The following is a 24,224-nucleotide window of genomic DNA, read 5'->3' as shown; positions in this document are numbered from 1 at the left end:
ATGCTCTTCGTTTCTTAGAAAGTGAAAAAAAAGCGAACGTTGGTTGCACAATCATGTCGGACTCTTTGCGATGCCATGGACTGTATGTAACCTGCCACGCTCCTCTGTTTATGGAATTCTCCAGGCAAGAATACTGGAGTGGGTTGCCTTTTCCTTCTCCAGGGGATCTTCCCGACCCAGGGATCAAACCCTGGTCTCCTGCACTGCAGGCAGATTCTTTGCCAACTGAGCCATTAAGGAAGCCTTGCCATGCTATTTTCATTTCAAATTCCAAGCATTCTATTTAGTCTTTCATTTTTCTCCGTCTTGAACCACCTAATTTATGTTTTATTTCTGATCAGGGAGGGGACCGTGCTCTTCTGTTCTTAGAAGAAATACCTAAAAGCGGAGAGTTTGTGATTAAGAAGGGTTTATCTATTGTGTTGATCTTTCAGAAGATATCAACATAATGGTTAAAATGTCCAGGGAAAAAGAAAGTTAGGGGAGTAATTTCAGTAGCTTCTCCATATTCAGAAATTCTACTGTGATCAGAAGTTCCCAGAGAGAGAGACATTTTTAAAAGTTCCCAAAGAACATCATAATAAGGCATAATGATACCTTAACAGTTGTGTATAATAGATGCACTCTTAAAGGATTTTCATGGTATTATCCTTGCATTCTCACTAGTTCTGTCTCTGTTGAGTGTGAGGTATCTCTAATTTTCTTGAAGAGATCTCTAGTCTTTCCCAATCTGTTGTTTTCCTCTATTTCTTTGCACTGATCACTGAGGAAGGCTTTCTTATCTCTCCTTGCTATTCTTTGGAACTCTGCATTCAGATGGGAATATCTTTCCTTTTCTCTTTTGCTTTTCGCTTCTCTTCTCTTCCCAGCTATCTGTAAGGCCTCCTCAGACAGCCATTTTGCTTTTTTGCATTTCTTTTCCATGGGGATTGTCTTGATCCCTGTCTGCTGTACAATGTCACGAACCTCTGTCCATAGTTCATCAGGCACTCTGTCTATCAGATCTAGTCCCTTAAATCTATTTGTCACTTCCACTGTATAATCATAAGGGATTTGATCTAGGTCATACCTGAATGGACTAGTGGTTTTCCCTACTTTCTTCAATTTAAGTCTGAATTTGGCAATAAGCAGTTCATGATCTGAGCCACAGTCTGCTCCCGGTCTTGTTTTTGCTGACTGTATAGAGCTTCTCCATCTTTGGCTGCAAAGAATATAATCAATCTGATTTCAGTATTGACCATCTGGTGATGTCCATGTGTAGAGTCTTCTCTTGTGTTGTTGGAAGAGGGTGTTAGCTATGACCAGTGTGTTCTCTTGGCAAAACTCTATTAGCCTTTGCCCTGCTTCACTCTGTACTCCAAGGCCAAATTTGCCTGTTACGCCAGGTGTTTCTTGACTTCCTACTTTTGCATTCCAGTCCCCTGTAATGAAAAGGACATCTTTTTTGGGTGTTAGTTCTAGAAGGTCTTATAGGTCTTCATAGAACCGTTCAACTTCAGCTTCTTTGGCGTTACTGGTCGGGACATAGACTTGGATTACTGTGATATTGAATGGTTTGCCTTGGAAATGAACAGAGATCATTCCATCATTTTTGAGATTGCAGGAAGCAACAGTTAGAACTGGACATGGAACAACAGACTGGTTCCAAATAGGAAAAGGAGTACGTCAAGGCTGTATATTGTCACCCTGCTTATTTAACTTATATGCAGAGTACATCATGAGAAACGCTGGGCTGGAGTAAGCACAAGCTGGAATTAAGATTGCTGGGAGAAATATCAATAACCTCAGATATGCGGATGACACTACCCTTATGGCAGAAAGTAAAGAAGAACTAAAGAGCCTCTTGATGAAAGTGAAAGAGGAGAGTGAAAAAGTTGGCTTAAAGCTCAACATTCAGAAAACTAAGATCATGGCATCTGGTCCCATCACTTCATGGGAAATAGATGGAGAAACAGTGGAAACAGTGTCAGACTGTATTTGTTTGGGCTCCAAAATCACTGCAGATGGTGATTGCAGCCATGAAATTAAAAGACGCTTACTCCTTGGAAGGAAGGTTATGGCCAACCTAGCTAGCATATTTAAAAGCAGAGACATTATTTTGCCAACAGAAGTCCATCTAGTCAAGGCTATGGTTTTTCCAGTGGTCATGTATGGATGTGAGAGTTGGACGGTGAAGAAAGCTGAGCACCAAAGAATTGATGCTTTTGAACTGTGGTGTTGGAGAAGACTCTTGAGAGTCCCTTGGACTGCAAGGAGATCCAATCAATCCATCCTAAAAGAAATCAATCCTGGGTGTTCATTGGAAGGACTGATGTTGAAGCTGAAACTCCAATACTTTGGCCACCTCATGCGAAGAATTGACTCACTGGAAAAGACCCTAATGCTGGGTAGGATTGGGGGCAGGAGGAGAAGGGGACGACAGAGGATGAGATGGTTGGATGGCATCACCAACTCGATGGACATGGGTTTGGGTGGACTCCGGGAGTTGGTGATGGACAGAGAGGCCTGGCGTGCTGCAATTCATGGGGTCGCAAAGAGTCGGACATGACTGAGCGACTGAACTGAACTGAACTGAGTGTGAGGGTGATAAAAGAGGTCCAGAAGCGTCTCAGGCTCCATCTGAATGGAAGCATAGACTTCCTGAAAGACAAAAACACTGTTGGAAAAGAATCCTGAAACGTTCCTCCAGATGCTTACTCTTACCCCTCCCTACTCACGGTAACAGCATAGGTTTGTTTTTTTTTAATGATATTGATTTTATTGCATCATTTTACTGATTAGAATGCCAGATATAGTGGATATAAATATGAAAAGAATCAAATTCTTACAAATAATACTTTGCTGCTACAGTATTGAATAATTAGTGGAGGTTGCAATTATAGTACAGCTTTAAATAACATTCTCATAATGGATTTAACACAATGAACCAACCAGGGCCTAAGGTTTAAAGTTCTGCAAAGAGAAATCTGGACAGTGTGAAAACTCAGAAAGTTCATCCTTCAGCTACGTGCTTCATTTAACCGTAAACCCAGCAACAGAAACATTCACAAAACTTGCAGCAACCCCTGATGAGAGATCTTTTAAGAAACAGGCAAAATAATAATATGGAAACCTTGGTTAGTTTCCCAGGTAGACTCATTCCATCCCATCCCTGTCTAGTCCTATCCTTCCTACCTGCGAACTCTGTACCTGAAGTGCATTATTATGTACCCATAGGCGTTGTTTTAGCCATTTAACAGAAGAAAAAAACAAGACTTGGGCAAGATAAATATACTTGCTGAGTACACAATTGCTAAGTGGCAGACTTAGAATTCAGCTGATGTCTGTTTTACTCAAAGCCTGTTTGACTGCCTGGGAGGCAACTGATAATTTTTGATGGGAGGGTCTCAGTAGTGTGGTAGAGTAGAAGACAGATAACACAGGGTTTAGTCACTCATTATTCAAATATTTATTGAGGAGGGTGGGACTTCTAGGTGTGGTAGAGTGAGGAGGTGGGCAAATCAACTCTCCCAAAAAGCGACTACAAAGCTGGAAAAAACTGATGAGGACAACCATTTTAGCACCTTGAAAATCGACTAAAGGGATAGAATAATCTGAGAAGTGTTTGTGTTTGAACAGTTGCTGAAATGTAGTAATAACAGTGGGAATCGGTGACACGCTTGCTTGAGGATGCTCCCATTTTCCAGCCCTGCCACCAGCCTGGTCACCATGGAGATTTTGCCAGAGGTGGGGATACTGTGAGGACTGGCAGCTTGGCTGCCAGTCAGAGGGCTCACTTAATATGGAGCAGGAGAGGACCAATGGTTCTACTAACCCAAGGTTGTCGCTGTGGTTGGGGGGAAGAGTATTCCTGGCTGAGGTGTGTACACTTGCAGCAGAGAACAGAGGGCCTAAGATAGCCACATACTCCTGGCTGACCTCGAGGATTTATTTGTACATGGAGGAGCTATGAAAGGGCCCAGTGGAAAGTAAAAGTAAAAACTCAAATAGAATTGAAAACAACCTGAACTTTAAATGTGCTCCCCTGCCCACACACCCATTACCAGAGGACAGAAGCCAATTTCTGTCTGAACACTGGCTAACCATTCGGCTACTTAGACACAGGGATGACCCCTAGGAAGCCAGACTTAAAAAGTAAAAACAAGAGAAGATAAACTGAGCAGAGAGATCAATAGCCATACCCTTCAAAGGGGACAGATTTAATTGATTTAACTAAAGCAACTTAACTAAACACACAAACACAGAAGATAGCCTGGAGGGAGAAAAATTGGAATCCAGAGTTGCTACAGTACAGTATTAAAAATCTAGCTTTCAAATAAAATATGCAGAGATAGGAAAGTGTGACCCGTTCTGAGGAAAAGCAGAAATCAGTAGAAACTCTCTCTGAATGTCCCAAGAAGTTGGATTTAGCAGGCAAAGATACCAAAGCAGTTATGTTCAAAGAACTAAAACAAATTGTATTTAAAGAATCAAAAGAAAGTGGACAGTAATATTAATAAATGAAAATACTCAATAAGAAAACACATGATTTAAAAATGTTAAAATGATTAAAAATGTAGAAATAAGCAATAATTGAAAATTTTTCCAGGGGTAGAAATAAGCAATACTTGAAAAATTCACTAGAAGGGCTGAAAAGAAGATTCAAGATAGCAGAGAAAAAGAAGCAGTGAATTTGCAGAGAGAGAAACAGAAATTATCTACTGAAGAACAGGAAGAATGAGAATGGAACAAAAGTGAACGGAGCCTCAGAGACTTGTGGGACAACAGACCAACACACGTGTAATGGAAGAGGAAAGAAAAGCTTAGAAAAAAATTTTGAAAAAATAATGTCTGAAAACTTGGCAAATTTGATTGAAAACATTAATCTACACATGCAGGTAGCTCAACCAACGCAACTAGGAGAACTACAGAGATGCACACCAAACACAGCATCAGTTCAGTTCAGTCGCTCAGTCGTGTCTGACTCTTTGAGACCCCATGAATTGCAGCATGCCAGGCCTCCCTGTCCATCACCAACTCCCTGAGTCCACCCAAACCCATGTCCATCGAGTCAGTGATGCCATCCAGCCATCTCATCCTCTGTCGTCCCTTTCTTCTCCTGCCCTCAATCTTTCCCAGCATCAGGGTCTTTTCCAATGAGTCAGCTCTTCGCATCAGGTGGCCAAAGTATTGGAGTTTCAGCTTCAACATCAGTCCTTCCAATGAACACCCAGGACTGATCTCCTTTAGGATGGACTGGTTGGATCTCCTTGCAGTCCAAGGGACTCTCAAGAGTCTTCTTCAACACCACAGTCCAAAAGCATCAATTCTTCAGTGCTCAGCTTTCTTTATAGTCCAACTCTCACATCCATACATGACCAATGGAAAAACAATAGCCTTGACTAGATGGACCTTTGTTGGCAAAATAATGTCTGCTTTTTAACATTCTGTCTAGGTTGGTCATAACTTGACTTCCAAAGAGTAAGTGTCTTTTAATTTCATGCCTGCAGTCACCATCTGCAGTCATCTTGGAGCCCCAAAAATAAAGTCAGCCACTCTTTCCACTGTTTCCCCATCTATTTGCCATGAAATGATGGGACAGGATGCCATGATCTTAGTTTTCTGAATGTTGAGCTTTAAGCCAACTTTTTCACTCTCCTTTCACTTTCATCAAGAGGCTCTTTAGTTCTTCTTCACTTTCTGCCATAAGGTGGTGTCATCTGTGTATCTGAGGTTATTGATATTTCTCCCAGAAATCTTGATTCCAGCTTGTGCTTCATTCAGCCTCGTATTTTGCGTGATATACTCTGCATATAAGTTAAATAAACAGGGTAACAGTATACAGCCTTGACGTACTTCTTTCCCAATTTGGAACCAGTCTGTTGTTCCTTGTCCAGTTCTAACTGTTGCTTCTTGACCTGCATACAGATTTCTCAAGAGGAAGGTAAGGTGGTCTGGTATTCCAATCTCTTGAAGAATCTTCCACAGTTTGTTGTGATCCACACAGTCAAAGGCTTTGGCATAGTCAATAAAGCAGAAGTAGATGTTTTTCTGGAACTCTCTTGCTTTTTCGATGATCCAATGGATGTTGGCAATTTGATCTCTGGTTCCTCTGCCTTTTCTAAATCCAGCTTGAACATCTGGAAGTTCTCAGTTCACATACTGTTGAAGCCTGGCTTGGAGAATTTTGAGCATTACTTTGCTAGTGTATGAGATGAGTGCAATTGTGCGGTAGTTTGAACATTCTTTGGCATTGCCCTTCTTTGGGATTGGAATGAAAACTGACCTTTTCCGGTCTTGTGGCCACTGCTGAGTTTTCCAACTTTGCTGGCATAATGAGTGCAGCACTTGAACAGCATCATCTTTTAGGATTTGGAATAGTTCAACTGGAATTCCATCACTTCCACTAGCTTTGTTCATAGTGATGCTTCCTAAGGCCCACTTAACTTTGCATTCCAGGATGTCTGGCTCTAGGTGCGTGATCACGCCATCGTGGTTACCTGGGTCATGAAGATCTTTTTTGTATAGTTCCTCTGTATATTCTTGCCACCTCTTCTTAATGTCTTCTCTTCTGTTGTGTTCCTGCTATTTCTATCCTTTATTGAGCCCATCTTTGCATGAAATGTTCCCTTGGTATCTCTAATTTTCTTGAAGAGATCTCTAGTCTTTCGCATTCTGTTGTTTTCCTGTATTTCTTTGCACTGATCCCTGAGGAAGGCTTTCTTATCTCTCCTTGCTATTCTTTGGAACTGTGCATTCAGATGGGTATATCTTTCCTTTTCTCCTTTGCCTTTCACTTCTCTTCTTTTCTCAGCTCTTTGTAAGGCCTCCTCAGACAGCCATTTTGCCTTTTTACATTTCCTTTTCTTGGGCATGGTCTTGATCACTGCCTCCTGTACAATGTTACGAACCTCCCTCAAAGCAAGAGACTGGATGAGTAAGGAGTCACTGTACATAGGAATGAAAGGAGACCTTGAACCCTTGACATTAAGAGTTTAGGAGGGACTTTCTTGATGATCCAGTGGTTAAGACTCCACACTTCTACTGCAGGGGGCACAAGTTTGCTACCTTGTCAGGGTACTAAGGTTCCACATGCCATGTGGTGCAGCTAATAATAATAATGAATTGTTGGAAGAGTTTAGGAGACCGAGAAGGAAACAACAATAGCAACTGAGAAATTACAGCCAGGAAGAAAACCAGAAAAAAAACCTAGTGAAGAAAGTATTAAGTGAAGTGTTTCACAGTGTCAGATGATGCTGATATTTTAAGTAAAATAACTGGGAACTGACCATTAGATTTGGTAAAGTGGGGATCATGGGTGACCTTTGGAGAAGTGGTGATGGTTAAAGGCTGATTCCAGTGGGTTCCAGGAATAAGCGGAGGAAACTGGAGGTATTGGTGGTACATAATTCTTTGCTATGATGATAAAGAGAGAAATGGGATAATAGCCGCAGGCAGAAGTGAAATCAAGAGAGGTTGTTTTGGAGGTGGAGGAACAGGTCTTAATGCTAAAAGAAAACATAGACTAGAGGTGGGAAATTAATGCAGAAGACAGAAAAGAGAATCACTAGAGTAAAATCCTTGAGTGGGCAAAAGTGGATGGGATATAATGTTGTTATTCAGTTGCTAAGTTGTGTCCAACTCTTAATGACCCCATGGACTGCAGCACGCCAGACTCCCCTGTCTTTCACTGTCTCCCAGAATTTGCTCAAATTCATGTCCATTGAGTTGGTGATGTTATCTAACCATTTCATCCTCTGCCACCCTCTTATCCTTTTGCCTTCCGTCTTTCCCAGCATCCGGGTCTTTTCTAACGAGTTGGCTCTTTGCATCAGGTAGCCAAAGTTTTGGAGCTTCAGCTTCAGCGTCAGTCCTTCCAATGAATATTCAGGGTTAATTTCCTTTAGGATTGACTGGCTTGATCTTGCTGTCCAAGGGATTCAAGAGTCTTCTCCAGCACCATAATTCAAAAGTATCAATTCTTCAGTGCTCAGCCTTCTCTGTGGTCCAATTCTCACATCCATACGTGACTACTGGAAAAACCATAGCTTTGACGATATGGACTTTTGTAAGCAAATTGATGTCTTTGCTTTTTAATATGCTGTCTAGGTTGGTCATAGCTTTTCTTCCAAGGAGCAAGTGTCTTTTCATTTCATGGCTGCAGTCACCATCTGCAGTGATTTTGGAGCCCAAGAAAATAAAATCTGTCATTGCTTCCACTTTTCCTCCATCTATTTGCCATTTAGTGATGGGACTGGATTCCATGATCTTAGTTTTTTGAATGTTGAGTTTCAAGCCAGCTTTTTCACTCTCCTCTTTCACCTTCATCAAGAGGCTCTTCAGTTTCTCTTTGCTTTCTGCTATTAGAGTGGTGGTATCTGCATATCTGAGGTTGTTGATAATTCTCCTGGCAATCGTGATTCTAGCTGTGATTCATCCAGCCCAGCATTTCACATAAGGTACTCTGCATGTAAGTTAAATAAGCAGGGTGACAGTATACAGCCTGGACGTACTCCTTTCCCAATTTGGAACCAGTCAGTTGTTCCATGTAAGGTTCTAACTGTTGCTTCTTGACCTGCATACAGATTTCTCAGGAGACAAGTAAGGTGCTCTGTTTTTCCCATCTCTTTAAGAATTTTCCATAGTTGGTTGTGATCCACAGAGTCAAAAGCTTTAGCATAGTCAATGAAGCAGAAGTAAATGTTTTTCTGGAATTCCCTTGTTTTCTCTATGATTCAACGAATGTTGGCAATTTGATCTCTGGTTCGTCTACCTTTTCTAAACCCAGCTTGTTCATCTGGAAGTTCTTGGTTCACCTACTGCTGAAGCCCAGCTTGAAGAATTTTGAGCATTACCTTGCTAGTGGGTGAAATGAGCACAATTGTGCAGTAGTTTGATCATTTTTTGGCAATGCCCTTCTTTGGGATTGGAATGAAAACTGACCTTTTCCAGTCCTGTGGCCATTGATGAGTTTTCCAAATTTGCTGGCATATTGAGTGCAGCACTTGAATAGCATCATCTTTTAAGATTTGAAATTGCTCACTTTATTTGTAGCAGTGCTTCCCAAAGCCTACTTGACTTCACACTCCAGGATGTCTGGGTCTAGGTGAGTGATCACACCATCGTGGTTATCCGGGTCATTAAGACCTTTATTGTTTAGTTCTTCTGTGAATTCTTGCCACCACTTCTTAGTCTTTTCTACTTCTTTTAGGTCCGTACCGTTTCTTTCTTTATCGTGCCCATTCTTGCATGAAATGTTCCCTTGATCTCTCCAGTTTTCTTGAAGAAGTCTCTAGTCTTTCCCACTCTATTGTTTTCCTCTTCATTTTTTCATTGTTCATGTAAGAAGGCCTACTTATCTCTCCTTGCTATTCTCTGGAACTCTGAATTCAGTTGGGTGTATCTTTGCCTTTCATATACAAGTGGAAATATTGACCTTGAATAAGAGCATGGACAGTTTATTGTCAGAAGCTAGAAGACAGGCAGGAGTGCGTGGGACAATCACAAATAGGTAAATGGTTAAGAAGAATTATCCCAAATTTTGAAATCGTGCTAACAGGATTACTGGGTATCTTTTTAGTGAAGAGCTGGGCTCTGTCCAGCAGGCCCTCTGGGGATTGTCTGATTTTCTAAGGGCAGCCACCTTTGCTTGACTTTCTACTTATTACTGATTAGAATTGTTTTTTTAGATTTTTTAAAGGCATATTTATTTTTGGCTGAGCTAGGTCTTCGTTGCGTTGCACGTCTCTAGTTGTGGCAAGCGGGGGCTACTCTTTGTTGTCTGCAGACTCCTCATTGGGATGGCTTCACTTGTTTCAGAGCTCAGGCTCTAAGAAGGTTGGCTTCAGTAGCTGTGGTACATGGCTTGGTTGCCCTGCAGCATGTGGGATCTTCCTGTGTCAGGAATCAAAGTTGTGTCCCCTGCATTGGCAGGAGGATTCTTATCCACTGGACTACCGGAGAAGTCCTGATTAGGATATTTAACAATCCTGTTTCTTATAGAAAACTTACAGTGCTGCACATAGTGTTCATCCGAGAGAAATACAGATGGTTTTGCCTCACAGGTTATGATTTTTTTTGTTTTCTCTTGAAGGGCATTGGTCAGTTTTGTTTCTACCTAGCAGTCTTATTCTAATATTTTTAAGGTACCTTTCCTGATGAAATATAACAACTCCTGTTCCTTAAATGCTCTTTGCACCAACTTTATCATTTTACTGGTTCCTTAGTCAGTAAATCTTGAGCTCATGTTTAATTCTATATTTATATGTTATCATTTTAACTTTTTAAAATATATTTATTTGGCTGTGCCAGGTCTTAGTTGCAGCATGCAGAATCTCGTTTCCCAACCAGGGATTGAACCCAAGCCCCATGCACTGGGAGCTTGGAGTCTTAGCCACTGGACTACTTAGGAAGTCCCATGATTTTATCTTTTTGGAAATTATGTTTTAGCAAGGAAAGCATAATATTGGGAGCTTGTGGACAGCCTCTTCTGATTGCTTCTATTTTCCCAGTGAATAAAGATGCAAAGTTATGAACTGAGAGTGAGAACTTTGGACGGTTTGAGGATCCTGAAGAAGATGTTAAAAAAAATGTTTAGGAGAATGGGAAAGTGAAGGGACTTAGGGAAATACAATATTACTGCTAAGCAATGGAAGGCCCCCTGGAGGTTAGTGATCATGAATTTTAAGTGGATCTGTCAGCCTGCCACAGCCATGCCTGTAGGCATGGGGTAGGTAGAGATTTAATTAGGTTTGAAGTTTTGCTAAGTGAACATGACAAAGAAAATGGAACTACGGAGTTGCAGGTGTAAGCAAGAGTGTGAGATTATAGTGATGCACTGTGCAAGGAGAGGTGTGAGGACATATGAGGGTAAAGGACAGTGAAATGGTAGCAAGATTGGCGTCTCTCAGTCTCCTTAAGGGATTGTTGGGATTGGTTTTCTCTTACTGGAAAGGTGGAGATGGTGATTGGATGGTGGGATGCTTAAAATGGAAAAATTGACCCCACTGGGGTCAGTGGGGTGGGAATACTTATTAAAGCTAAGAAGTAAATGGGCGGATGGAAAAACCCACAAATTTGAATAAAAGAGAAGAGATATAGGATAGTAACTCAAACAGGAAATGACACTATGGTGGTTTAGGAGTAATTTGTGTAAACAAAGAGAACTAAGGGTCAAGCAAAGGGGTTAATAAAGCAAGTTCACGGAGGCTGTCAGCAGGAATATAAACTAGGGCCCAAGTGGGTGGGATTAGTATTAAAATTGGAGGAGACCTTAGTGAAATAAGCGGGAGGATAATATAAGGAACAAGAAAGACAGACATTATGTGGAGGATGGGATGAAAGCTATTGGAGCTCAGATTGAATCCTTTAATCCCATCACTACATTAGGAATATAGGTTACCTGCTGGAAGTGAACAGGTAGATGAAGATTAGGAGCTTGAAGGATACAGAAGCAATTGGGGGCACCTCTTTCAGTGGGAAAGGAGGAGTAAAAGATGGATAAGTCATACAGCAGTGAGGGGTGAAGACTGAGAGAAGTTAAGTCTTTGAGGAAGGTGATAAATTAGCTTAAGTTCTTGTGTCTCTCTGTAAACGTGGAAAGCACAATGAGCTACTTCTATGGGTTGATTTATATAATTTAACAGTTTACAAAATTGATCACATAGAAACAATGGTACTTTAAATCATTCTTGAGCTCCAGATACAGACCCCCTTACCTACTAAACCTACTTGTTTGTTCTGATGGTGTCCAAAACTCTCTACTGGAAGGCCAAAAGCAATCTAGCTTCAGCCTCTTATAAAAATAAATAAATAAATAAATAAACAGAAGTAACCCCCACCCCCACCTCCTCTGGTATTTCCTATTATGATTGCCAACCTAGGCTCCAGAGATAGGAAATACAGAGCCTTTTCCTATCCCTCATTCTCCAATCCAATTAGACACTAATTTCTACAAATTCTCCATTGTGAACACCTCTAAAATTTGATGCTTCTATTGGGATTACTTATAAACTGTTGTGAAATAACATTCATATTTTATGTCAAGACAAGAAAAATCTAAACATAAAAAATTCTTTCTGCCTGTTGTCCTCCCCTCCCACTGTGCGTTGTGTATCTGCATCATGACTGACTAAACCTCCCCCGTCAGCAGGAATACCTGCTCAACCATAAAAAGAAGCCTTCTCCTAGCATCAGCAAGACAACTCCTTAAAAGATAACATTCCTTCTTGAGCTTGTAAGGGGACACATGACCCACCACAATGACACCTAGATCTAGATCATGTAAACTGTCAGTAATACTTCATTTAGTGTACAGCCCTCTGTCTCAAAAAACTTACATAATTGTGCCTTGACTTCTAATGGACAGAAGAGTTCTCAGAGCTTTCTGAATTGTGCTTTCTGGGTTGTGATCCTCAAATTTGGCTCAAATAAAATTTTCCATTCCTTTCTTAGATTGATTAATTTTTCATTGACACTGTCCAGAATCTTAGGTTTGCATATGCCAAATTGGGACATAAGGGAATGAGGCAGATTAGTTGTGTTCTAACTCAGGCATAGAGGAAACTAGCTCTTTCAGATCAAATTCCTTGGATGGCTAAACTGTAATGGGCTTACAGTCTCCAGTTCCAGTTTGTACAGGAGCACAATATGTGGTCTCATGTCAGTACATGGGGCCTTGGCACTTCCCTGGTGGTCTAGCAGCTAACACACTAAGTTCCTAACGCAGGGAGCCCTGATTCGATCCCTGGTCAGGGAACTAGATCCCATGTGCCGCAACTAAAAATCCTGCATGCTGTCACTAAGACCTAGTGCAGCCAAAATCGGAGAAGACAATGGCACTGCCACTACAGTACTCTTGCCTGGAAAATCCCATGGACGGAGGAGCCTGGTAGGCTGCAGTCTATGGGGTCACTAAGAGTTGGACACAACCGAGCGACTTCACTTTCACTTTCATGCATTGGAGAAGGAAATGGCAACCCACTCCAGTGTTCTTGCCTGGAGAATCCCAGGGACGGGGGAGCCTGGTGGCTGCTGTCTATGGGGTCGCACAGAATTGGACACAACTGACATGACTTAGCAGCAGCAGCAGCAGCAGCCAAAATAAATAAATATTAAAGAAAGAAAAGAAACAGCAACATACACTTTAAAAAAAATTACTTGAAATGTATTAACACTTGAAATATCTTAAAATGCATCTCTAGTCTAGACTTCTTTCCTCAAGATGATTTTGAGTCTCAGTATCCTTTTCTGCCACTCGGCTGTTGTCAAGCACTCCTACTTCTACCGAGGTTAGATTCCCTAATGTAGAAACTTGAGGATTCGTGTTGGAAGTCCTGGTCCCTTTCCACCCTAGGATTCTTACGCATATTGATTCATTGCCTCCTTAAGTTCTCCACTTGATATCTGATTGGCATCTCATCCTCACCGTGTTCAAAGCAAACCATGAACTTCCTGTTCCTTACCATCCTTAGACCTGCTCCTTCCAAACTGTTCCTCATCTTAGTATCAACTCCACTTTTCCAGTTGTTCAGACCCAAACCCTTGGGGTCACTCTTAAAGTTTTACAGTTTTATTTTATATATTTATTTTTGGCTGCACTGGGTCTTTGTTGCTGCATGGGCTTTCTCTAGTTGCAGTGTATGGGCTTCTCATTGTGGTGGCTTCTCTTGTTGCAGAGCATGGGCTCTAGGGCCTGTCAGCTCCCCAGTTGTGGCTTGAGGGCACTAGAGCATGGGCTCCATAGTTGTGGCACATGGACTTAGTTCCCTGTGGCATGTGGGGTCTTCCCAGATCAGGGATCAAACCCGTGTCCATGCACTGCAAGGTGGATTCTTAACCATTGGACCACCTGGGAAGCCCCGGTTAGGGGGGTCATTCTTGAATGTTTTCTCACAACCCACATCCAATCCATCAGAAACTCCTAACCAGAATCAGGCCACATCTCATCATCTCCTCTGCTGCTGCCCTGGGTTCCTGCTCAGATTATTACAGTAGCCGCTTAATTGGTCACCTGCTTCCATTCTTACCTCCCTAGAGTCTATTCTAAGCGTAAAGGCCTGAGTGACCCTGTTAAAACAAAGACTAATTTTATCATGACGTTGGGCCAATGACTTCCAACCTCATGCAGAGAAAAAGCCAAATTCCTTATGGTAGCCTCTAAGGACCTACACAGTCTGGACTCTACTCTCTCTCTAACCTTTTCTACTGCTTTTTCCCTCATTCTTACTCTCCAGCATTTCCTCTGCCTGGAACGCTCTTCCCCCAGATAGTCACATGGCTCAGCTCTTCCTTCAAGTCAGAGAGGCCTTCGTGCCACATTAGTAAAACAGCACTCATTACTCTCTAGCATCCTCACTAGATATCATTTTTCTTCCTATGTCACTTCTCTTCCCCAAATGCAGTATGATCTCCTCAGAGGCTTTGTCTTTTCCTTAATTCCTAGTACAGTGCTTAGTACACACTAGGGGCCAGATAAATATATGTTGTATAAAACAAAGAATAATGTAATTTTGCATTTCTAGAAAATCTTTTATGTTTTCAGGGCACTATGTAAAGTAACTAAATTGTATAAGGAAACTTAGAAGCTATGTTTTATTTTACAAATGATGAAACTAAGATCCATTCAGTAAGTTGTGCTAGAACTAGAATCTAGATCTCCCAACCCTCAATCCAGGAATCTACTTATTCAGAGATCTCTTTTAGATCAGTTATTATCCTCACACTGCCAGTGGGGAAACTCAGATGCAATACAGGAAGGGACCTTATCAAAAGTCATGTTATCTATTCACACTAAAAACCAGAATTCCCAGTTCCTAGTAGTTATAATGGATTTGAGAGTTCACATTCTTGTCGCTGAGGAGTCAATAAAGTTGTTACTTCAATAGGTTGTTATTCTAATCTTTGCCTCCCCAACCTGCCAGCATCTTTCACTTTGCATTTTACTCTGTCTTTGTCTCTAGAGGTCAGAATGATTCTGTTGCTGTCTCAGTCAGTTGAGTCACTCAGTTGTGTCCGACTCTTTGTGACCCCATGGACTGCAGCATGCCAGGCTTCTCTGTCCATCACTAACTCCCGGAGCTTACTCAAACTCATGTCCATCCAGTTGGTGATGCCATCCAACCATCTCATCCTCTGTCATTCCCTTCTCCTGCCTTCAATCTTTCCCAGCATCAGGGTCTTTTCAAATGAGTCAGTTCTTCGTATCAGGTGGCCAAAGTATTGGAGTTTGAGCTTCAGCATCAGTCCTTTCAATGAACACTCAGGACTGATCTCCTTTAGGATGGACTGGTTTGATCTCCTTGAAGTCCAACGGACTCTCAGGAGTCTTCTTCATCACCACAGTTCAAAAGCATCAATTCTTCGGCACTCAGCTTTCTTTATAGTCCAACTCTCACATCCATACATGACTCCTGGAAAAACCAGGAGTCTGACTAGACAGACCTTTGTTGGCAAAGTAATGTCTCTGCTTTTTAATATGCTTTCTAGATTGGTCATAGCTTTTCTTCCAAGGAGCAAGTGTCTTTAATTTCATGGCTGCAGTCACCATCTGCAGTGATTTTATCACAGACAGAAAATAAAGTCTGTCACTGTTTCCATTGTTTCCCCATCTGTTTGCCATGAAGTGATGGGACCAGATGCCACAATCTTAGTTTTCTGAATGTTGAGTTTTGTTTTTTTTTCTTTCAGCATACAATATTTTTTCATTTAGATAATTTCCTAAGGATACATTTTAGGAATGAGACTTTGGGTCAGAAATAATTGGGTATGAATATTCTTATATAAAACTGCCAGATTTCATTCCAAAAGGAAGTTGAAGTGAAGTGAAGTGAAGTCGCTCAGTCGTATCTGACTCTTCGTAACCCCATGGACTGTAGCCTACCAGGCTCCTCTCTGTCCATGGGATTTTCCAGGCAAGAACACTGGAGTGGGTTGCCATTTCCTTCTCCAGGATGAATGTTCAGTTTTAAGCCAGTTTTTTCACTTTCCTCTTCCACTTTCATCAAAAGGCTCTTTAGTTCTTCTTCACTTTCTGTCATAAGGGTGGTGTTATCTGCATATCTGAGGTTATTGATATTTCTCCCAGCAATCTTGATTCCAGCTTGTGCTTCATCCAGCCCAGCATTTCACATGATGTACTCTGCATAGAAGTTAAATAAGCAGTGTGACAATATGTAGCCTTGATGTACTCCTTTTCCTATTTGGAACCAGTCAGTTGTTCCATGTCCAGTTCTAACTGTTGCTTCCTGACCTGCGTACAGATTTCTCAGGAGGCAGGTCAGGTGGTCTGGTATTCCCATCTCTTTAAGAATTTTCCACAGTTTGTTGTGATCCACACAGTCAAAGGCTTTAGCATAGTCAAAAAAGCAGAAGTAGATGTTTTTCTGGAAGAAAAACTTCATGGAACTACTTTTCAGAAGTAGATGTTTTGCTTTTTCGGTGATCCAGTGGATGTTGGCAGTTTGATCTCTGGTTTCTCTGGTTCATGTACTGTTGAAGCCTGGCTTGGAGAATTTTGAGCATTACTTTGCTAGTGTGTGAGATGCGTGCAATTATGCGGTAGTTGGAACATTCTTTGGCATTGCCTTTCTTTGGGATTGGAATGAAAACTGACCTTTTCCAGTCCTGTGGCCACTACTGAGTTTTCCAAATTTGCTGGCATACTGATTGCAGCACTTTCACAGCATCATCTTTTAGGATGTGAAATACCTCAACTGGAATTCCATCACCTCCACTAGCTTTGTTCATAGTGATGCTTCCTAAGGCCCACTTGACTTTGCATTCCAGGATGTCTGGGTCTAGGTGAGTGATCACACCATTGTGGTTATCTGGGTCATGAAGATCTTTGTTTATAGTTCTTCTGTGTATTCTTGCCACCTCTTCTTAATATCTTCTCTTCTGTTAAGTCCCTACCATTTCTGTCCTTTATTGTGCCCATCTTTGCATGAAATGTTCTCTTGGTACCTCTGATTTTCTTGAAGAGATCTCTAGTCTTTCCCATTCTATTGTTTTCCTGTCATTGTTGCTGTCTAAGCTTTAATAAATAACCACTACTTTCAACCTAGACAGCATATTAAAAAGCTTTAGGGATAGTACTTTGCCAACAAAGGTCCATATAGTCAAAGCTATGGTTTTTCCGGTAATCATGTATGGATGTGAGAGTTGGAGTATAAAGAAAGCTGAGCGCCAAAGAATTGATGCTTTTGAACTGTGGTGTTAGAGAAGGCTCTTGAGAGTCCCGTGGACAGCAAGAGATCCAACCAGTCCATCCTAAAGGAAATCAGTCCTGAATATTCATTGGAAGGACTGATGCTGAAGCTGAAACTCCAATACTTTGGCCACTTGATGTGAAGAACTGACTCATTTGAAAAGACCCTGATGCTGGAAAAGATTGAAGGCAGGAGGAGAAGGAGACGACAGAAAATGAGATGGTTGGATGGCATCACCAACTGGATGGACATGAGTTTGAGTAAGCTCCGGGAGTTGGTGATGGACAGGGAGGCCTGGCAAGCTGCAGTCCATGGGGTTGCAAAGAGTCAGACATGACTGAGCGACTGAACTCAGTCATGAGTTCAGTTTTTCTTGTACTTGGACGACTTCATCTTCTTTGACTTCCATAACAATGTGCTTGGGTTTCCCAGGTAGCACTAGTGGTAGAGAACCCACCTGCCAGTTCAGGAGACAGAAGAGACATGGGTTCAATCCCTGGGTCAGGAAAAACCCTTGGAGGAGGATATGGCAACCCATTCTAGTATTCTTGACTGGAGAATCCCATGGACAGAGGAGTCTGTGGTCCTTGGGTCCTTGGGTCACAAAGAATCGGACATGACTGAAGCAACATAGCACACACACAACAATGTGCTTGGGGTTAGGCTGTGGCTTTGTTCAGTCTGCTGTAACAAAATCCCATAAACAGGTGGCTTATTAACAATAGAAATCTATTTCTCACAGTTATGGAGGCTGGAAGTCCAAGTTCAGGGTGCCAGCGTTGTCAAATTTCAGTGCAGACCCTCTTCCCAGTTGTAGACTGCCATTTTATCCTTGTATCCTCTCAAATGGCAAGAGAGATCTCTGGGTCCCTTTTATAAGGGCATTAATTCCATTTATGAGAGCTCCACCTCATGACCTAATTATTCCCCCTTAGCCCCATTTCCAAATAACCATAGAGTGAAGGTTAGGATTTCAACATATGAATTAGGTCGGGGTCGGTTGGAGAGGGGCGGGGGACGGAATACATTCAGTCCATTGCAGGCTCCCTGGGCCCTGATCAGAGGCCATGAAACCCCTCAATTCAGTTAAGCAAACCAGCATCAAGGAAACAGGTTTCATAGCTTGTTAGGTGACCTACATTCCAGGTTATTTTTTTTCCTCTTTGAAACAACTGTGGTTTACTATCAGTTGTTTCAGGCACAATAAAGGGAAAGAGCAGCCTGAATGTAAAATTTGTTTCTTTGTTTTGAACACAAAGAATTTCTTCCTCTTTTTCTTTTTCCCACAGTGTGTGAACCTGGCTCTGTCCCTTGGGTTCAGTACAAATAAACGAAGCTGCTGAGGGAACAGGGTAAGCAAGCTGATTTTTGTAGTTACAGGCTGTTCCACATAACCCATTTACAAGGTCAGTAGGGACCACAGCTTACCAAAACAAAGAGGTATGTAATTTTAAATGAGGAACTCTTGATCGATCAGAAACAAGCAAAGACCTTCCAGAGTTTCTAAATGGTTTATATTCCTGACTATATTGCAACAAAAAATTGCTGGAGGGTAAGGAAAAAAGAACACAGACTAGAGGATCAAAATATTAAAGTGCTGTAAAAATAGAGTTCTGAGTACGGCCCATGTCTGTTAGAACTCTGTACCAGCCTCTTTCCTTCATTGTGTTCTTATAACTGAATGGGATCATTACAGGTTTGGATGATTTGGAGAAATAAACATGTAATTAAAGTTGTAGATATAAAAGTGGTTTCATATGGATGTTTTTAGAGAGAAGAACAGTGGTTAAGAAATGAGAGCCTTAAAACCAACCTCCTGAGGAAAGGGCTGAGGATCCCAGAGAGGAAGGCTGGACTGCAGGCACCATGGGTCAGCATGTGCCTTTAGATAAGTTACTTCAATCCGTGAGCCTCAATTTTCTCTTCTGTAAAGTGGAGGCAACAGTAGTTTCTACCTCATAACCTCATAGACTTACTGTGACAGGTAAAAAAGTGAAGGAAACTCTTCATCCTGAGAGTGGAAGCTGGTCCTGGAGGTGGGATGCTGGGATGGAGTGTGGCTAAACAGGACGTGGGGGCTTTTATAATCCAAGAAACAAAAGGATTGGAAAAGAAGATGTTGACTGGGATTGGAGGGGCTAAGAAGTAACCCTTTCGTAATCCCAAAAGCTGAAATTGGGAGGAGAAGCCAAGTTGGGCTTCTGGGCTTTGGCTGGCTCTGAGGAGAGGAACAAATCAAGCTCTGAGACCAAAAAAAAAAATAAGTCATTTTTTTATGTCAGAGTGCTAAAGAACTAAGAGAAATGTCCCGATTTGGACTAGAGTGGAAGTAGGGGCAATGGAAAATGGTTAACAACCAGCTGAGAGTGGAGGTGAGAGCCTAATTTGTAGTATACACCAATTTCCATGATGTAAGTACATCCAGCATTGCTGATTTCAAGCTGCCAATGCGATGTCTAACTGGCTCACCAAATTCCTAAAAATCTAAATTGTTGGCTCTAGTAGCTCTGTCACACACCAATGAGTAGGAGGATTAGTATTACAAAAGAATGATATGGGGTTCAGATCAGGGAGCAGCCCACTGACTTGAAGTGAGAGAAACAGATACTGGAAAAGGCCAAATGTTTCCACCAAATTAAACTAATTATGGGTTTCCCTGGTGGCTCAGACAGTGAAGAACCTGCCTGTAATGAAGGAGACCCGGGTTTGATCCCTGGGTTAGGAAGATTTCCTTGGAGAAAGGAATGACAACCCACTCCAATATTCTTGCCTGGAGAATTCCATGGACGGGGGGCCTGGGGTACTGTAGTCCATGGGGTCTCACACTTTCACTTCACTTTTTCACCTGAGTAACACGAGACTGTTTATCTCTAAATTTCCCAACTGTGTACAGTTTATGCAGTGGTACTCCCTCGAATTGAGGTACTACTGGACTAATTAGGTAGGAAAACACAGCTACTTGGTGTATTTGAAAACGGCCGGCTCTGTGTCCTGGGAGGAGGTAAAAAGATACCAGGAAAGTGAAAGAGGAAAGATTATCCTAAGATTCACAGTCTCTGAGTAAACCCCCCACCATCTCAGCTGCTGGCAAGAAGGTACAGTCACAAGGAAAGAAGTTTCTCAGGGGCCTTTCCACTTTGGGCTGCCAGGGACTTTTTAGGTACATGAATAAATAAAATTATTAAATAAACATTGCTATAAATAGAAAAGAGTTCCAGACTCCAGGATATGGTCTACTTACTGGAATAATAATATAGATGATTGGAGAATGTGAGTAATTCTTTTTAATTTTCTGCAAGAGTATATTACCTGTCTATCCTGAAGGGACAGGGGAGGAGAATCAAGGAAGTGGTTATTAGTTACAGGAAAGATCAGAAAAAGCTTAAGGTAAGAAGGATTGGCTCTGGGATATAAAATGGGAATACAGGGGAAACACAGCCTACTCAGTTGCTTCATTTGGTCACTGTGAGGAAACGACCCCGAAATACAATATTTTTACAGATTATAAGGCAGGTTCGAAAAAGCCATGTGATGTCTCAGTGGAAATAAAATGTGAAATTTCAGAGATGAAAGCCAGTCTTCTGTGGTAGTCTCACAGAATGGAGCTTGCATTTCACATAAAGTCCTAATGGAAGAGAAGGCCAAAACCCTGCTCCAGTCATGAGGGAGGAGAAATTCAAAAGAGTGTATAAGTAAGTTATGAAGGTTGTGAATATTTGCAGAGAAAGAACAGTAAGTGAAAGTTAAAGGACCTGAGGAGGATTTTTCCCATATTACCTATAAGATAATTTACAAGGGGTAAAAGAGAAGAAGGGAAAAAAATGCTTCAAAATACATACATTTTATTTATTATTATTTTATGGAGAGGGCTCCCATGCCCCCTGCATTGGGAGCACAGAGTCTTAACCATTGGAGGGCCAGGGAAGTCCCAAGATTTTAAAAATGCTTATCATAAAGAAGGTGGTTGAACATAACTGCGAGGAGTCTCACCTGTCCTTTGGAGGTCTTGAAAGTAGGACAGATTCTCTTTTTCATATTATATTAGCCTTGCCTTAAGAAAAATTCAATGGATGACTTCCAGGATGTCCTTTCCTTGTGAACTAGAGCCAGTAGCAGGCTAATATAGGGCCAAGAAGTAAAAGAGGCAACTGCCATTTTAGGCATTTGTTCTGGGTTCCACCTCTTGTGGTTCAGAGTAAATTATTCCAAGTCTCAAGACCTTATTTCCCACAGTTCCAAATAAATATCCTTGTTAAAAACCTATTTTTGAAAACTTTTCCAAGGCACTGTTCAGTTCAGTTGCTCAGTCGTGTCCAACTCTTTGTGATCCCATGGACTGTAGCTTGCCAGGCCTCTCTCCATCGCCAACTCCCAGAGTTTACTCAAACTCATGTTGATTGAGTCGGTGATGCCATCCAACCATCTCATCCTCTGTCATCCCCTTCTCCTCCCGCCTTCAGTCTTTCCCAGCATCAGAATCATTTCAAATGAGTCAGTTCTTCACATCAGGTGGCCAAAGTATTGGAGCTTCAGCTTCAGCATCAGTCCTTCCAATGAATATTCAGGACTGATTTCCTTTAGGATGGACTAGTTGGATCTCCTTGCTGTCCAAGGGACTCTCAAGAGTCTTCTCCAACACCACCATTCAAAAGCATCAATTCTTCAGTGCTCTGGACATGGAACTGGACATAGAACAACAGACTGGTTCCAAATAGGAAAAGGAATATGTCAAGACTGTATATTGTCACCCTGCTTATTTAGCTTATATGCAGAGTACATCATGAGAAACGCTGGGCTGGATGAAGCACAAGCTGGAATCAAGATTGCTGGGAAAAATATCAAGAACCTCAGATGACACAACCCTTATGGCAGAAAGCAAAGAAGAACTAAAGAGCCTCTTGATGAAAGTGGAAGAGGAGAGTGAAAAGTTGGCTTAAAATTCAACATTCAGAAAACTAAGATCATGGCATCTGGTCCCATCACGTCATGGCAAATAGATGGGGAAACAGTGGAAAAGTGGCTGATTTTATTTTGGGGGGCTCCAAAATCACTGCAGATGGTGACTGCAGCCATGAAATTAAAAGATGCTTACTCCTTGGAAGAAAAGTTATGACCAACCTAGACAGCACATTAAAAAGCAGAGACATTACTTTGTCAACAAAGGTCCGTTCAGTCAAAGCTATGGTTTTTCCAGTAGTTATGTATGGATGTGAGAGTTGGACTATAAAGAAAGCTGAGTGCCGAAGGCACAATTGGAACAGGAAATATTTTGTTCTAAATTGCTATATGAGCACAAAATATCCCTATACGTTATTTGTAACATGTAATTTGTAACTGGACAGAAATAAGTTCTTCAGTATTACTGGTAGCCTAGCAGAGAAAACAGACTAAAAAACCCAAGGTTTGGTTGTATCTGAATTTACTTATCTTTACTATATGTGGATCCTATATATGGTGACATAAAGCCCAAGCTTCCCTGAGCTGGAGTAGGTATTCAGCGCTTCTTTCCCTAAAGCATTGTAAGACTCCAACAAAAGTCCCATATATATAAGAATGTATCTAATGTGCTGCTGCTGCTGCTGCTAAGTCGCGTCAGTCGTGTCCGACTCTGTGCAACCCCATAGACGGCAGCCCACCAGGCCCCCCCATCCCTGGGATTCTCCAGGCAAGAACACTGGAGTGGGTTGCCATTTCTAATGTACTGGTGATTCTAAAAGACCCTGACTGAAGCATGTTTTCAACTTTGCTCATTTTTGTACAACTCACATGTACAGCAGAAGTCTCAAGCCAGAGTATTTCAGAATATTAGGGCTGGAAGAGGCCTTAGAGATGGCCCTGTCCATGCCCCTCATACTGCACACACAAAGCTTGGGGTCCAAGGAGGAGTGCCTGTCCAGAGTTATCGTGCCAAAAATGGCAGAGCACTGGCTCTCTGTTAATAACTCAATATGTTTGTGATCAGTTCTGAAAACTGTCAGCTAGAAAGTAAGCCTCTCCTCACTCAGTAATTTTTAGACCCATAAAGACCTGTTTACATAAAGGTTAAAATTTTAACTGTCCACGCAGGGAAAAGATTCCCCATCGCTACAAAAATAAAATCCAGCAGGGGGCAGAAAACTTAAATATGGATCCCAACTTAAATATGGATGCTTAAAATGATTTTCAGACGCAAGAAGATGCATCTTTATCTCTGAATTTGTCTACCACCACCACCACCTTAGTACCACTTGGTGCTTTACTAGATGTATGTACGCTGTATTATATATCTCATTTAGTCCCTACAACAGTGTATCGACCTGTGAGTTATACATTATCTCCATTTTATAAGGGAGGTAACTCAGAGATATTAAGAAATTTGCTGAAGCAAAATTTGCTAGAAATTTGAAATTTGCTAGAAAGCAAAAAATGCCAGAATCCAAAACAAGGTAATCAGGACTATAAAGCCCTTAAAGATAGTGTGATTCCTCAGGGGCAATCTACTTGAATGTGAGGAAATAGGGAGTTAGAGGAAGAAAAATAAAAGTATTTTGTTAATGAATCAAATGAAAACAGAATCTAAAAATAAAATGCATATTAATATTTTTTTATTTTTAATTTTATATTGGGGTATAGCCAGTTAACAATGTCCTGATAGTTTCAGGTGAACAGGGAAGGGATTCAGCCATACATATACATGTATCCATTCTCCCCCAAACTAAATGCCTATTATTTTTCAATCACCACACTGAACTATCCCCATCCAGGTTACTAGTGACTTCTGTGTGGCTAAATCCTTGGTCATTTTTGAGTTCTCATCTCGTTTGGCCTGATGGTAGCATATGACACTGCTGATCATTCCTTCCTTGGTTTCCAGGACTTCACACTCTCAGGTTTCCTCCTAACTCATTGACTGTTCCTTCTCAGTGTCCTTCATGGGATCTGCCTCCTCTCCCAGAGCTCAATCCTTGGTCCTCTTCTCTCCCATTTCTATACTTATTTCCTTAGTGATCTCGCCCCATGTCATGCCTTTAGGATGGCACTTAGATGTGTATCTCTACC

General features: G+C 41.5%; 1 protein-coding gene across 13 annotated transcripts in view; it reads left to right on the top strand.

Annotated features, from left to right (window-relative positions):
- LOC145547347 (tubulin alpha-1C chain-like) overlaps nt 1-24,224 on the top strand; it is a 92,902-nt gene that overhangs the window by 50,164 nt on the left and 18,514 nt on the right. For 5 of the 13 annotated variants that reach the window (XM_081596726.1, XM_081596722.1, XM_081596724.1 and 2 more), the window contains one exon: nt 18,476-18,538. The exons of 7 other annotated variants lie outside the window; for them this stretch is intronic. Coding sequence is in view for 1 of the 6 variants with exons in the window: in XM_081596711.1 (XP_081452837.1) it covers nt 4,827-4,877 (51 nt within the window). In the remaining 5 variants the exon portion in view is untranslated. Of the gene's footprint in view, nt 1-4,588; nt 4,878-18,475; nt 18,539-24,224 lie in introns of those variants that run through there. One more of the 13 variants, XM_081596711.1, reaches the window with a different exon arrangement.

This window comes from Giraffa tippelskirchi, chromosome 4, assembly GCF_054371585.1.
Source record: "Giraffa tippelskirchi isolate mGirTip1 chromosome 4, T2T-mGirTip1v1.2.pri, whole genome shotgun sequence".
Taxonomy (NCBI): Eukaryota; Metazoa; Chordata; class Mammalia; order Artiodactyla; family Giraffidae; genus Giraffa; species Giraffa tippelskirchi.
The sequence above is the reverse complement of the archived record's forward strand: the minus strand, read 5'-3'. Positions and strand labels throughout refer to the sequence as shown.